The 16,803-nt window shown below is 40.0% G+C and overlaps 1 protein-coding gene across 4 annotated transcripts in view; it reads left to right on the forward strand.

Moving 5' to 3' along the window:
• The window catches only part of LOC137272792 (solute carrier family 22 member 15-like), a 66,675-nt gene extending 50,224 nt beyond the window's left edge, over positions 1-16,451 (forward strand). For all 4 annotated transcript variants that reach the window (XM_067805186.1, XM_067805185.1, XM_067805187.1 and 1 more), the window contains 9 exons: positions 1,384-1,676; positions 5,388-5,593; positions 7,619-7,834; positions 8,925-9,164; positions 10,469-10,603; positions 11,321-11,403; positions 12,092-12,209; positions 14,098-14,170; positions 15,023-16,451. In XM_067805186.1, the coding sequence (XP_067661287.1) occupies positions 1,398-1,676; positions 5,388-5,593; positions 7,619-7,834; positions 8,925-9,164; positions 10,469-10,603; positions 11,321-11,403; positions 12,092-12,209; positions 14,098-14,170; positions 15,023-15,241 (1,569 nt within the window). In that variant the 5' untranslated portion in view covers positions 1,384-1,397 and the 3' untranslated portion in view covers positions 15,242-16,451. The remainder of the gene's footprint in view (positions 1-1,383; positions 1,677-5,387; positions 5,594-7,618; positions 7,835-8,924; positions 9,165-10,468; positions 10,604-11,320; positions 11,404-12,091; positions 12,210-14,097; positions 14,171-15,022) is intronic.
• The last annotated feature ends 352 nt before the right edge of the window (positions 16,452-16,803 follow it).

Raw genomic sequence — 16,803 nt, forward strand, 5'->3', positions numbered from 1 at the left:
TCATCTTGTGTATGCAGCATCATTTCACGTTATCCCCACACGTAACACAATGCATGGGAAGCACGTGCACAACGTGGGAGCCTCCTACACGTGCATGGTGTATCACTATGAATCTTGTTTCTCAGGCAGATCGGTAAATCACTGAAGACCGTTTTCTCGATAACTTTCTTGCAGCCGTGTATGGTCGGGGTTTTCAGGGTCAAGTAACGCACTACTGATTGAAAATTGTAAACCTGAAATTTTATGTCATACTCCAGTCACCATCAAGGGAGATAACTGAACGAATCCGATCCGATCCCATATATCTCCCAATTTCGACAATCGTACATGGAAATATAGTTCCCCTACTTTTTTGAAGAGTATATATTCCAAACAATTATCTACCAAAGCGTACATAAAATCCAAAAGGCGCCCTGAATAGCTCGAGGACTTAATTTATGACAGGATGGGACTCACTGGGGACCCCTACTCATTCTAGACTTGAGATGGACTCCTTTTGTAAATTTGTTAAGCGGTGTCTCCTTGACAGATAAGAGGAGAGCCATATGTAGGTCATGCATGTACGTAATGCAATGTTGTTACATCATCTAGTCATCAAATCCAGTGTCAACCTTTCATGAATGTATTCTGGGACTGGAACCCGTGGACACAGGTTAGTGGATGACGCCAGCTTACAGGCAATTGCCCCTTCCTCCTCCACTCCGCCTCCCAACCCACTCCCCAACCCTTTCTTCCCCTAATCTCCTGATCGTAAAGGTCCCTGGTAGAACAGACCTTCAGCATCCCATGCTTGTCGTAATAGGTGACTAACGGGATCGGGTGGTCAGATCGCTGTCTTGGCTGACACGTGAAATTGGTTCCACAATTGCGCAGATCAATGGTCGTGATGTCGATAACTGAATCGTCTTTTCCAGATTCGATTATGTTCAAACCGCCGCATTAGAACTGTAAAGATATATTGTGGTATCGATAATCGTTGTGCTTTGTCTGACGATAAATATATCGATACATTTTTGGGGTCTCGTGATAGATGTTGACCTTGAAATTGTTACTGTTTACCAGACATGGACAGTTATGTCAAAATCTGCACTGTTACTTGCCATAAAAAGAAGTATATTTTAAAGTAAACTAAAGATAGCATATGGTGACGTGCATCGAATCGAATCGTATCGTTCCAAGATATCGCGATACGTATCGTCACAGCTCCAATCGCCATGTAGCTGGAATATTAGCCTCCTGAGTGAATATTGCTTTCAGCTGTTTCAGCAACTGCATTGCAGCTATTTCACTCTATTCGTCGATGCATGAGAAAGAGGGAATAGGTTTGTGAGATACTTTTCTGAAGTAAATTTGAAACATTTGCATATATATTCTTAATTGCAGACAAGGTCTTAACGATGCATACAGATGACATCATAGAGGATGTTGGGAGCATGTCAAGGTTCCAGCTTCTTCTCCTCTTCCTCATCATTGGCAGCAAGGTCATTCACCCATGGGGCATGTTGATGATGTCGTTTACCGGCGTCCCCCCGGACTTTTGGTTCTGTGACAAAAACGCTAGTGTCGTCCCCAACGGCGACATGAACTACACACACATACAACAGTGCCCCTCGTTGGACAGCAACGCCACGTGTACGTTTGTGTACAGCCAGGAGAAGGACACAGTGATTAATGAGGTCGGTACATTGTACATATCATAGAAATACCCAACATACTTTATGGACTTAAGGTCCTTTATTCTTTCCCACCCCATAATATATCTTGGTCATCTATAACAACTTCTAAAGACATCACCACAGTAATAGTTTGATCGTGTGACCTATTAGAAATGTAGAAGCACATTTAGACTAATGGCTAATGCTTATCCACGAATATAGAAACAAATACACCCATTTAAACTGAGAAGGAGCCAGAGTGATTTAGGAGATTCAAGATTCAGGAACCCAGACAAATCTATTCCTTATATGGAGGGCTAAATATTAGTGAAAATAAAGTGATTCGAGGACTGTGATACAGACTAACGCATATTGTATCCCCTGGGATAATTTTCAAGTAAAATCCTGGTAAAGAGATATTTGGGGAGATCTATATGTGTGACTGTTACCGATGCCTAGATTTTCAAAGCTCTCTTAAGGCCAAGATGGTCGTAAATGCCATACATAACCTACGGCTGTCTTAGCGCTAAGACAGCTTCGAAAATCTAGGTCCTGACCGGTTTTCATAATTCATACTTTTCGGTTGAGTATCAGAACCATGGTTTTCCGTTCACTGTGGCTGGAACACAGTGATACAACTGTGATACAACTTAGATATCGTTAGAGGTCAAGGTCGTTATGTCATGTGAAATTGAGCAAGTTGAATAAATGGTTGTAGAACAACTGCCGTCGAACAACGGTTTTTAAATCAATAATAGACCAATTAGTCATTTAATTATGGCTCATGTTTCCGAAGGAATACATAAATGAAAACAGATGTAATATAAATGCACAATGTATATGCAAATATATGATAATCGGGCATTAACTTGAACAGAGCGGGATATTCCATTTTATGTGTCGACAAAAACCTGGCGTATATGTACTACGTGAGCTAACTATGCTATCAGGCATGGGTTTGAGACAAGACAGCTTGAAGTTCGTTCGTTTTAGTCAAGCACGTGTCTAACTTACATCAAAGTGATATAAATATATATAAATACATAAATACATACATAATACTGACGTACAATATTACAGTGATACTACAAACCATCTCAGTCAATGTCAGGTAATACAGGCAATATGTAACGTCTGGAGGTGAATGTACGCAGGATTATATATATGCAACATTTACTTGAGCAATTACGGTACTGATAAATTAATTATATTCATGACAGTTGCATGTGAAAAGTACGGTTAAGTGCGCCTACCAATAATTATAGCCCTGTGCGATAACTACCGTAAAGACTTTTTAAGTAGGGGCATTGTGCTTAAACCGTTCGCTCATCACACCGAAGACCCGTGTTTGATTCCCCACATGGGAACAACACGTGAAGCCCGTTTATGGTGTCTCCAGTCTTGATATTGCTGGAATATTGGCAAGAACAGAGTGGTGTAAAATGAAATTTACTCACTCAGTTATGAATGATGTTAGAATATACTTGAGTATTGCTCCCCTGTACTGTAGTGAATAAGTGAGTTTACCTTTACGCCGCACTCAGCAATATTCCAGCTGAATGGCGGCGGTGTGGAAATAATCGAGTCTGGATCAGACAATCATCGAACATCGATCTGCGCAAATGGGAACCAATGACTCGTTAAGTCAGCGAGCCTGACCAATTTCGCTAAATATAACTTTAGGAAACATTCACACGATAACAATTTCATTCAACACGGTAAGTCGAATTTAGAGAGTGAGAATATTGGTATCTCATAACATGATAAACATTTTTATTTCCGGAGTTATCTTTTGGGAGCTCCCCGTGTAACAAAAGAGTCAGTGAGTTTAGTTTAGTGCCGGTTTTAGCAATCATCCAGCAATATCACAGCGGGAGACACCAGGAATGGGCTTCAAACATTGTACCCGTTGTTGGGAATCGAACCTAGGTCTTCAGCTTAACGATCGAACACTTTACTCGTACAACAAGGCTATCCCGCGTTTGAAGAATCCATTTAATGTTGGCGTGAACATATTTACTACCTGACTGTTGCTGCGCCTGACAAGTCTTGCTATAAACGAGATATATCGCTTAGAAACAGTCGATTTCCTTTATTAAAGATAATCTGTGACAAGATTAAAAGTATTTAGAATTTTTATTCTTGACAGAATATTTGTCTGGATGTATTCGTGGGATGATTGTCTTTTAGACTGCCCCATTTTATATCGTTAACGTTCCCCTAAATTGATATTAGGCTTTTGCCCAAGTGTTTCAACACTACACCGTCACCAGCCACTAGTCACAGGTCAATCGTGAATGAACGATGTTCCGGCGTACTGACATGATGTACTGACGTTTAAGCTGTTATTGAGTTCAGTGATACTGCATTTAAAGTATCATTTTATCATATTAACAAATGTTAATAATTTATTCCCTAAACATGTATTCGTCGTATTTTAAAGCGATTTTACGAGGTACGACTTTCCATTTTCCGGTGGAGGAGTTTAAGCTGAATTAACAACAAATCGGCTGTTTGAAGCCTGACATCTTGTCTCCGGGTGGTTTTTATTTCATGGTTCTTTGAATATTACATTATAGGTAATAAATAGAACAACCAGCTCGGTAGGAGTGGCCAAGGGAAATATGCAACTGCTGTATAATGTTCAGGGGTAGGCACTGTAAACATTATTTCAGCGTAATCACTCGTACCGGTTTGGTTATTATCTAAGTATATGCATTGTAATAATAACAGATGAAGTCAATTTCATGCTTACTGAATTAATCCTATCATTATCATAATGCACCAAATTAGGTGGCAACTGATTCACAATTAACTGGCGAATCACAAAAGTGAAGTATTTCGAAATATGAATTTATACATTACGCCAACGTATGAACACTGTTCAATACGAGGCGCGTTTACAAAGAAGTCGGCCTCGCCTAGAAATTGATACAATATTAATTGCAGCTGTTTTTTATGTTGTATTTTTCTGCATATTATCTGCCAACCTCAAGCAAATTGGTTCTGCTATTTTCCAAACTCACGATCCCCGTTTTGTTTGACACTGCATATTTGTATCTGTGATCATGCTATTATCCAAAACGTACCAAATGACGTATCGCTTTTTATTTTGTGCAAATTTGTAAGAAATATTATAACCCGTGAATAGTGATGGCTAGTATTTTGTTTTTCACATGACCCACATATGTGAAAAATTAAATATGGCTTTGGTAATAACTCCTTCATAATACAATGGAAGCTTTTCAAACACTGGACATTGAGAATATAGTTATGCTGGGTACTTTCTGAACGATCCCCGTACTGGGATATACAGATTTGCGTTGTTACCAAAGACTTTTTAACACGAGGTTAACAAAATGCCATACATTAACATCAACTTACGACTATCTTAGCGTTAAGAGTGCTTTGAAAATCTAAACACAATATCACTATTAGCCGCATATAACGTTTCGCCAGATTGACTGCACAGTTCATTTAACGTCATCATGAGTTCAGATCCCAAAAGTGTCTTGAACTGTTAGCGCCTTACCCCTACACATGGATTTCACAATTAGTAACCTCTGACATTTTTATTACCCCGGACATTCCCACTATCAGCTTGACACGGTACGGCTCACCTGAAACACTACAGACAACGATGTAAGCCACACATGTTCCGTCACATTACACCAGTGTTTGTTCAGCAATAACCTAATCCATAACAAACGAAGTTATAATCATCTGTTCCAGTGGAACCTAGTTTGCGAGCACAGCGACGTGAAGCCGTTTATCACTGCTGTTCAGATGGGAGGGGTGGTGTTGGGGGCTGCTCTTGGAGGACAATCAGGGGATGCCATCGGGAGGAAGAAGACATACTACCTCTCCCTCCTCCTCAACATTTTCTTCAACTTGGCGGCAGCCTTTTCCGTGTCGTGGCAGATGTTCACAGCCTTAAGGTTTCTATCCTAAAATGATCTATGTAAAGTTCAATAAACAGAACTGTTTAGAACAATTTTGCCGGGACTCAGAGTGGAGTCCGATTTGTGGAGAAAACCGCATTGCACAGAGTCCGGTTTTGACAGATTCTACTGTATATTCATATAATATGCAGTAGAAAAATGTACGCAATGAAAGATAACCTTGTTTATAATTGTTCAGTCAACAACCTCGTGAAGTCGGGGACGAAATGGAACCTGTTGATGCACCATAATACTGATGTCGTGAAATGCATGTACCTTCCCATTTCATTATGACATATCACATTCACACTTGCAAAGTCATCAAACGTGTTGGTTTGGTATGAAATGGTGTTGAAATGGTATTACATAAGACTGGCATTAGGATTAGCAATATCTTACAGAATGCGTGTGTGAGTGGATGATTTTTGCAATATTTCTGCAACATCACGACGGGGAACACCAGAAGTTAGCTTCACACATTGAACCCATGTGGGGAAGCGAATACGGGTCTCACAAGCGAAGGCGTTAACCACCATACTACCCCGACCGCCCCCTTATAAGAATAAAATGGCATGAGAAAATAACTGCACAGTATGAAGAACTTTACACGTAATGTGACATTAATGAGTGAATGACAATATATGCGACGTTTCATTGAATTAATGACAATGTAAGTGGCGTGTAATTGAATGAATGACATTTAGAAATAATTGCCTTAATGAATGAATAACTTTGTATTTATCGCTACTTTACTTACTGAATGACAATATTGTCAAATGCGAAATGCACGATGAATAATGCCCCTTTACCAGATGAATACCATCAAAATTACAACCGCCTTAAGGTTAGTGAGTGTGTTTAGTTTTACGCCGCACTCAACAATATTACAGCTATATGGCGGCGGCCGCCTTAAGGAATGAATGACACTAAAAACAGTTAGTGAGTGAGTTTAGTTTTACGCCATGCTCAATATTCCCGGTATATGGCGGCGGTTAGTAAATAATCGAGTCTGGACCAGACACTCCAGTGTACAACAACGTGAGCATCGGACAGCCTGTGTCAGCCTGACCACCCGATCCCGTTAGTCGCCACTTAGGGCAAGCCTAATCGCCACTAAAACAGAAAACAAGAAAACAACATTGCCTGTCTGAATAATCGACACTCTAGAGGACATTGCCTCTCTCAGTGAACGGCAATGTAATCAACATTGCCTTTCTGAATGAACGACATTGTAATCAACACTGATTTACCCTTCTGAATGAAAGACAGTGTAATCAACACTGATTTACCCTTCTGAATGAACGGCATTGTAATCAACACTGATTTACCCTTCTGAATGAACGACAGTGTAATCAATACAGCCTTATTAAATGAACGACGATGCCACCAACAAAGCCTTACTAAATGATTCGAAACAAAGTTACCCTAACCCAGCTGATTAAATGCCATAACGTATAACAATACATAGTTGACTGAATTGACTTACCAACTGAATTACATTACTAAATGAATGACATTACAATTGCCGTTACTTTACATTTTTATAAACTCAGGTTTCGCATGGACTTGGAAAAATGGACGGTTTACCCTAAAAGGGATTCATTTAGTTTTAGTCTTGATAAGGTCCCACTTGTCAGTGATTTCCCTCGAGAGGTATTATATCTAGCAAACATGTCAAGATAGGGATTAACAGGAAACTAATACATGACAAAAAATATCTTGAAATGACTGTGTGTGTGTGTGTGTTCATTAATTTCCATGGCATTACAAATATTTGTCAGTACAGCGATGTAACCTGGAGATACTCACCGCTGAAAGTCGGTCCGACATTTGACAACCTTGAGTGGATGCAATCACTTATGTGATATATGTGTTCTTTACTGATGCTTAGAATTGTTGATTGCACCTTGATAAGACCCTGAAAAGGTCTTACATTTGATGGTCGATAATCTGTATCCCTGTTACATTACTTGAAAGAAAGAATGACAAACCATTTCCTCCGTGCATTTTGATTTTTTTCAGATTCTTCATCGGAGCGATGGTTGGATCCCTACTGGTCGTCAGCTTCAGCTACTACATGGAGTTCATTGGCAAATACTGGCGGCCGATGACAGGGACTATGCCTTTCTGGCCGGTGGGGTCAGCCTTGTTCGCTATGACATGTTGGCTGTGCCCTAACTGGTCCTATCTCCATATCATAACAGCCATGATCCACGTGCCCTTTCTGCTTGGATGGTTGTAAGTATCTATCGTTCTTGATACAAATGTTGGTCTGTTACTTTGCTATACACAATCAAAATGTGAAAAAAGGTTATACCAAGAGATGAACGCGTTAGTCGAAAAAAGAAAAGGAGAATGGTTTTATTAAAAAATTCTGAAAATTATTGTCACAAACAAGTTTCACCCAAGGACACAGTGATAAAAGAATCTTCGGTACTAACCAGCCCAACCCTGAAATCTGATATTGTCTTAAATATCTTCCAAGAATGCCCACTCTTTCCTGGATGGGCCCTTACTGTTCTACAAACTTCCGCATTTCACTCGACTCTGAGTCTAAATATAAACAGCAACCAGCACACTACGAACCATATCAGAACAATTTGCCCTGCAATGAAACAATGTGCAAAGTGTCCCATAAGAAAACGTCCATGCTCTGATGCGTCTCTCAGACATCCCAGATGCCTATCATCGTCGGTTTGAACCTGGCTTGATCTGATTGTTTTCATTTCTATGGGCGCCATATATGCATGTGTTCATCAAAGAGTTAAACATTCCATGCACACGACCCACTGTAATTAATCTAGAGGAAAATGGCAATAGTAAGATAATTAACCATGGCTCATAAATAACACGAAATTGGCTACGACGAAATGCTGTTGCTTTGTATGGTGAAAACAATCAAAACAGGATATTTCCGAAGTCGCTATGATCTACATGTTTGCTTGCCAGAAAAAGAGTGGGTATTTGTGTGCGTCTATAGCTAGTGAGGCTGTAGGACAGCCTAGTAGTTAAATGGCTGGTCGTCATGCCGAAGACACAGGTTCGATTTCCCACATGAATACAAACTGTACAGCTAATTACTGGTGTGATATTGCTGGAATATTGTTAGAAGCGTTGAACTTAACTCACTTACTCTGTAGCTGATGAGCGTAACGTTGTTCCAAGCTTCCCTGAACCAGTCTAAGTAGTCATTCGGGGCGATGTGTTAGCTTAGTGGTTTAAACGTCTCTCCGAAGATCTGGGTTCGATTCACCACATTGGTTGCTGGATTATTGTTGAAAGCGGCGTAAAATTAAACGCAGTCAGTCGTCATTCATTGTCTCCACAGCGTGGTCCCAGAGAGCATGCGTTGGCTGGCGGCACATGGCCATCTTGAGGAGGCTGAGAAAGTAGTGGAGCAGATGGCGAGATACAATGGCACGAAGAAGCCGGTGAACACAGCAGCTATCCTCAAACAGGTCGCTGAGGAGGAAATGAGAGGGAGAGAGTCCAACCGAAAATATACCTACCTCGATCTCTACAGACCATGGAGTTTATGCTGGAAATCATTTATCATACAAATCGTTTGGTGAGCTGTGCACATAATGTCCTACATTAACGTGGACGAAGCAACGATATATTTGCTTAGATTTCCATCACTACAGAGAATGTCGTGTTTATTTACCTTAACATAGAATCTGATATTTAATTATCAAGTTTATGTCATAGATGTTTCCATTATGCTACCAAATGTCAATACGGGATTCATTACCAGAAATGTTGGTATTTTGCTGATAATCAATAATTGCTAGAGGGGTGACGTAGATTCTGCTGGGGTCCGTGGTCAATGTATTTATTGTGTGGTTATATGACTGAAATATTACCGATGTGAGTGTATATTTTAACTCACTCATTAAAAAGATACATTCAACATCGATTTAATCGACTGACCGACCAAGTATTGAAAGATACGAAACACAGCATTTCCAAGGATAGACACCAAATTGCGAAAAAGATGCTACTTTTTCATTTCACACCCACCTGTGCATCAGAAAGTAGTATCTGAGGAGCATTGGTTTTTCTGGGCCCGTATTCTCGAAACGTTCGTAGCCCTAAGAATTCTTAACTTTGATTGTAGCCAATGTGTTAAGAATGGGATTATGAAGTTCGTAGGGTTACGAATGTCTCGAGAATAGCTAGCCTGGTCGCATTCCGCCATATGGCTGGAAACTTGTGGCGTTAAAAGACAAACGTGTCAAAGATCTTAAATCTTAAAGTAATTCATTTGTACCTTTTCAGCACGAGATGCCGGTATTAACAGGCATTTAAATTGTTTCCTACGTGTTTTCGAGCTCATAATCACCGAATACTGACACACACAACAAACTCGACGCAACCTGTTGTGCCCATGCCCGCAAGACTTTAGACCCAAATCTCACAGACGGACTGTGAGTCTCGCGCGGCACTACTGCTTAGCTGGTTTACGGTTCCCTTTGCGCGTGCCAGCGTGCGACGCGCGAAACGGAAGCCAGCCTACTTCCGGAGACAAACGCATATTCAAGAACCAGATCTGCGCAACCGCCAAGAGTGACTTTACTCAACCGGACCAAGTGCTTGGCTGCCACAGCCGTTGACAAGTGTCACAGGGTATTAATTGGTGATGATTGTTTAGGGGATGGTTAGACCAGACATTTGTTATTTCTGCAAGGATTATCGGTTCCTTGATGTCAGTTGACAACCATGAGACGATTCAGACGATTCATGAAACTTTGTTACCGGCGGTACTACTGTCTCCCGAACGGCCGTGACCTACTTACGAGCCCTGTACTCAGTATCTTTGTTATGGGATATTCGCTAGTTTACGGTACTTACTGACAATTATTTATGATGCAGGTTGAATGTAGCCTCCGTCTACTATGGCATTTCATTCGGTGTTGGGCACCTGACGGGCAACCTTTATCTCAACATGTTCTTAGTGGCTGTCATTGATATACCTGGAAAGCTCGTCGTTTTCTTCCTCAGCAACAAGTGAGTAGTATCATGTAACACGTTAATTGTAATCATTACATTAGATAGCAGTCACTTTGGGCACTGTAGGTCTCGAAGGGAATTACAGCATTAGAGGAATCGACCCAGAGTCAAATATGTTGGTATGAGCCTACTTCGTGGCTTCCAGTGCTGACCTAGCAAAGTACGAGCGTCACGCCGAAGGTAGGTCTTCGATTCCCCACATGGGTACAATGTGTATCACCTATCGTGATATTTTACTCACTCTAATGCTCGATATGTGAACACGTTGTCCGTAGTACAATGTGTTTGTTGTCGAACGCAGCACGATGGACTGTAAATAATTGACACTGGACCAGTGACTGACGTTATGACCACTGATCCACCCAACTGGGATCTGATGACGATTACGTGCATCCAAAATGTCGACGAACGTGTGTGTGTGTGTGTGTGTGTATGTGTGTGTGACTCTCTCTCTCTGTGTGTGTGACTGTGTGTAGGTGTGCCAGCGTTCTTATGTAAATAGACACTGTACAGTTGTTAGCAAGATGCTTGTTATAGATGTCATGTAATAAATAGCGATGTTTAGAAGTAGCATTGGCTGGTAAATATAGCTGAACGAAGACTTGTTCAACTGAGAAATAAAAACGCTCAGTAAGTTGAGCTACACAGGTTCAATTGACATATTGTACATATTCAGCTTTCTATTTCATTCTACTGATATATTTTACGTTCCAGAATTGGGAGACGATGGACGGCGTTCATATTCTTTGCACTGGCGTCATGTGCGGCTTTCGCTGTGGTCTTTGTGACCAGTGTCGGTATGTGCAACATGGCGAAAGAAAACAATACAATGCTAATATCAACGACAACTAACACCAGTTTTTTGGAAAAAGGTTTATTATCAGTCAAGAGTTCTACAATACCCTGTTGATATGTAAACATTCATTACTTATTGTTCGTTCAAAGTAGATCAAGTAAATGCAGCATTTAAGTTCGTAAAATGTTTCATGTTAGTTTTAAATCTGTTGAGGTAAGCATAGTGTATTTGTATGTATGACACTTTAGATGTATCACGATATAGAAGCTGTAGCTTGAGGGGTGTATCAATTTTCAAACGTACTCGTCGCAAAAAATCACCCTTCGAGCTTTATACATCAACACCAATCTGGAAATAAAATAACTAAACATTCATGGCTTGAAAAACACTCGTCAGATAATTTGGGATTGTGTGAAGTGTAAGATTGATACAGATTACAGACTATGGTTTGTAAACATCAAAATATTATCTATGAAGAACAAGCTCATGTACATAATCACGAGTCGTTTAGGAACTTCAAGGTTCCCGAGTGTGGCGTTTCAGAAACTATCAAGCATCAGTCATGAATACATGAATACATGATGCTTGTGAATCCACCGAGCTTCAATAAACACTGTCCATGTGACATCATTTGTTCTTCAGTTATGTACTGCTGTGTATCCTGAATGTGTATCTGTTACTTTCTTCAGATGCAGCTGTAGCGGAATCTGTCACAACCGGCCTGGCACTGGTATGTAGACTCGGGGTAGCTTCGGCGTGGGCCTGCCATCTTGTCTTCGCTAGTGAAACATACCCAACGGTCATAAGGTAAGAAGTCAGCAAAATGTCAACAGGCAGAAAGTCATTCCCAGGTAAAATGCGAGACTTTCAGAAAGACGTCATTCTTCTTTTGTTAGCTGCAGATGAATTGGTCAGGTTTATTAACGGGTGGCAAATCATCTGACAGTCCATGCGGTCTGGAATACACAGGTGATTACATTTGTGATATTCGCACATGTGCTTTTCAGTTATTCTCAACGTCGATTGGTCATGTAAGCAAAGAAGAAATATGACTGGTTGACGAAATTACGTTTCATGATCCAAGTTCACTGACAAATTTTACCGTTTCATTGATAATTAGAACCTGTCGTAATCACACAAATCCGAGATTTAGAAATGTTAAATAAATAAATTTTAATAGATATTATTATTTTCCGATAAAACTGTGTTATAACTTGTAGTCTTTTAAAATATATAACTTTGAAAATTACGAAGACAATCGTTTGCATTGTTTTAAACAAGCATGACCGCCATTAGGCTAACTCCGATCAAGGTGAATGACCTAGCTGAAGTTGAGGCTGACCTAATTGGAAGGGTGATAAGAATTTCCTTGCCATTGAATTCCTACAACCTGTTAGTTGTGAAAACTGAACTCGGGGAAATAGAAGCAGCAAGATAGCGACAAGAAATGTTACCTGAACATGTGACATGTGAGTCGGCGTCCATGTCATCGAGTCTCATGCCCAATTTATGGTGGTGTGTTCCACTTCAAAATCTCGAATGGCTGCTCTGTCAACCTACCATCTGCTCCAGAAAAGCGTATTCATCCCATCGACTTGGGTTCCGACTAGAGTTATCCTTCTTGGAACTGCTGTACTCTACTGTGACCAATCACGAGACTGTAACACGCCTTCCAGAGTGTGGTTCAGTCTTCAATAGCCTTGATGTTGTTGACAGTACGCCTTCTCGAGACGTATTCGTGGAATGGTTGTCTTTTAGATTTCCCAACTTTTACCCATTGACTTCCCCAAGCCTGACACCACACTTCCATCCGTCGCCGGACACACATCACTCATGAATGAACGATGTTCCTTGCGCGCTGGCTTGACCAAATAACGTTCCAGCTGTTCAATGATATAGTATGATCATATTTTGATCATGTTAACAAATGTTTGTAAATTATTCCATATAAAATATATGTAATGTATCTTAAAGCGATTTTACGAAGTATTGTTTTCCATGGCATAGTTATGTTGTTACCGCTGGAGAAGTTAGGTTTAATACGCAATATGTACGAATCAGCTGTTTAGGTCACAAATCCTGTGTGCGTGTTTTTTTTTTGTTTTTGTTTTTGTTTTTGTTTTCTTTTGTTTGTTTTTTTCTTTTTTTATGACACGGTTCATCCTTTTCCATTACATTCTGTGTAATAAATAGAACAAAACCACGTCGGTACGAGTGATTGCAAAAAGTGTTTCCCGCAGTCACTCGTACCTCGTTGTCTATTCTCTAAATGTTCCCCTACCGTTTGTTATTTGGTGAAGTGTGACACTGCTGTCATCGGGTGGAAAATGATTCTGCTGTATGTTATCGGGTAAAGTGTGACATTACTGTTATCAAGTAGGAATAGGTTTTACTGTACGTTTTCGGATATACAGTGACATAACCGTCACCAGGTGGAAAATGTTGTACTGTTTGTTAAAGGGTAAAGAGAGTTATTACTCTCATTAATTTCCTGCCAGGTGGATTGTCACCCTGGTGATAACACGTTGAAAATTACCCCCTTCAGATGTCAGACAGAAAGCCAGCTACTGTTGACAAGTAGCTAGATTGTTGCGATAGCACATTGACGGTCATTACACTTGGTTTTTCAGACATAAAGGAATTATATTTTGATAGTTTTGATTGCTTGATTTTATTTCTCAACCCTGATTTTTAGGAACTTAGGCTATGGTGCTGCTAACACGGCTGCTCGAGTAGGGAGCATCGTGTCACCTTATATATTTACTATGGTGAGTATTCTAACATTGAATGGTAGAGTGTTTGAATGCATCATATTGGCTATGACGAAACACTACAGTTTTACTCTGCCAACTTAACATTTGAATCCAGAATTTTATTAAAGCTATGATAATGTTGTTTAACAAACGATCGTAGGTTCTAATCTCAATTATTGGTTTGTATTTTCAGTAATTCATTAGTGTAGGAGGTTAACGTTTGTTTTGGCGTTTAGTGTATAGTTTGTGCCCGTTTGTGACATTGAATGTGTAGGGCCTGTTTGTTTCTGCACAAACTTTACATTGTACTGCACAGCAGACTAGTCATGTGAAATCAATCGCACTTAAAGTGATAGTATGTAACGCCTTCAACCCAGCTTCCCTGCAGACAGTTGTCATATGGACAAGACTATTTAACAAGGATAAAGGATAGAAATAGAGTAAAAATATCACCTGATAATGTCAGGCATGCGCCCTTTGGTTTAGACAGGATCCCCTCTCGTATATACCGACTCACGAATCACGGCCCTTGTTATCCCCGAGGCATGTAATGAAGAGGGATATAATCGACCGTCCATCCGTAATCATTTTGTTTCCGGAGCATAACTCAAAAGCCGTTCAATATTTTACATCCAAAATTGATAGATAGAATAATCTGAACCTCTGGTTCGTTTCCGGAGCAGAACTCAAAAACCGTTCAATATGTTTCTGAAAAACTTGGTAGATATATCAGTCAGAACCCACCGTGATCCCTTATGCTATTTACAGGGTTTTTTTTATTTCTAATTTTTACGGTTTCCATGGAAATGTTTCGGACTTAGATAACTAACTCCAACTCACAAAGCAGTAATGAATGTTTATTTGTAGGGAGGGGATGACCTGATGCCACCGTTCCTCATCGTGGGCATCAGCATGTTTCTGTGCACGTTGTTGTCGCTGGCCATGAAGGAGACAATGGGGGTGCCTCTAGAAGACACGACAGCGAACACAACAAGGAAAACGTGTAGCAGCGACGTCGTCATTACTTATCAAAGTATTCCGTTAAAGAAAGATCAAGATGATGGACTTTTGGATGAAGAGGTTTAATGGACGATGCAATCAAGAACAGAATGCTGGTCTCGTCAAACAGTATAACGAGGCTTGGTATTGATATTGGAACACCATGCGTCGTTAATACGTCACCGAGACCACGCATTATACGGTGGAAAACGATCATATTAAACAATCACCATCGACTCGGTGTAGGTCTGCAGACTGCATCTGGAGTATCCACTCATCTCCTTGTTGACATTTTCGAGGTATTCTACTCACGCGGCTGATCAGGCGTCGCGTTCCAAGGTTTGGATACTCTGCTATTTCTGACGTAGTGCCAGGGTCAAGTTTAATGTTTCAAAGTGGAAAGCATTTAGTTCTCCCTTGAGGACCATGGTTTTACCAAATGGGTTTATTGGAATTTCGCCCAGGATTTGTATATTTTTAACACGATTTTTTATTTTGATTTTGTTGATACTTTATCAATGCAGATATTGAAAAGCTTCCAAGTGATTTAAATAGCTCTTTTCCCAGGTTGCATCTAGGGGACTTTCTAAATGCATTCGCATATATACACAAATTCAGGGTCCTTGTTCTGACGTCTTCATTTATGTTGTTTTTAATACAATGAGCCATTCTGATTGTGTATGCGGTAAAATCGAACATATGATTTTGTATCTGTCGCACAATTTAAAATTCAAACGGAAAAAGGTTCAAAGCTTCCAGAATGTGATGTACTAGGTGCGTTTGTGTATATAGGTATCTGTCAATGTGCCTATGAGTGTGTGCGTTTTGAAAAACGAATGAGATGACAGAGAATCAGCAATTGCGTTTCAGTCAATGCAATTTTCTTTGAGGACATATTTGCTGTCGATATTATATTTATTTTATACGACGACAACAGTTGGTTATGTTACTGAACAAGGTAATCGTTTTAGAACATATAATAGTTTCAATGGTAATTAATCTGAATGCTAAATATCGAATCTCTGTCACTAACAGATATGAAAATGTATATTTTTATAACTGCATTCCTTACTTTACTGCTGCTGCACCAATCAAGGATCTATAGATATATTTTTACAATTTTAATGACGTCTTTTTGTCATTTCAACTTACTGATCTCCTATTAATTGATTTTGTTGCTGACATTGATTTCTTTTTCTCCTTTTCTAGCATAGCATTGCAGATATATTTGGAATGATTATGTCAATAGTTCTATCCAGTACATGTTCCTGCAATAAATAGACTACCACAGAGTGAATAATATTACCCTTATTTTTAAATAGTGTGTACGAGGTGTAATTCGTCTCGCAGTGTTCCGGTCCTCAGGCATTAGACAGTCCACAGAGCGGATGATGTGTACTTCAAACAAGAAGCGTACACGGTTAGCATCTCCTAAAGATTTGTGATACGCGTCACTCAAGTAATCACCCTTACATCTTTTATTAAGCAACACTGGTGATTCAAAATTCAGATTCACTTGTCTGTTTATTTCAAGATGCATTTGCAGGTAAGTATAGACTGATGTTGTTTGTTGATCGGGGATATACATGTATCTGCCTCCACACCACGTTATAGGGCGATGACAAGTGGCATTGCATCATTATTGCAGA

This window comes from Haliotis asinina, chromosome 2, assembly GCF_037392515.1.
Source record: "Haliotis asinina isolate JCU_RB_2024 chromosome 2, JCU_Hal_asi_v2, whole genome shotgun sequence".
NCBI classification, from domain to species: Eukaryota; Metazoa; Mollusca; class Gastropoda; order Lepetellida; family Haliotidae; genus Haliotis; species Haliotis asinina.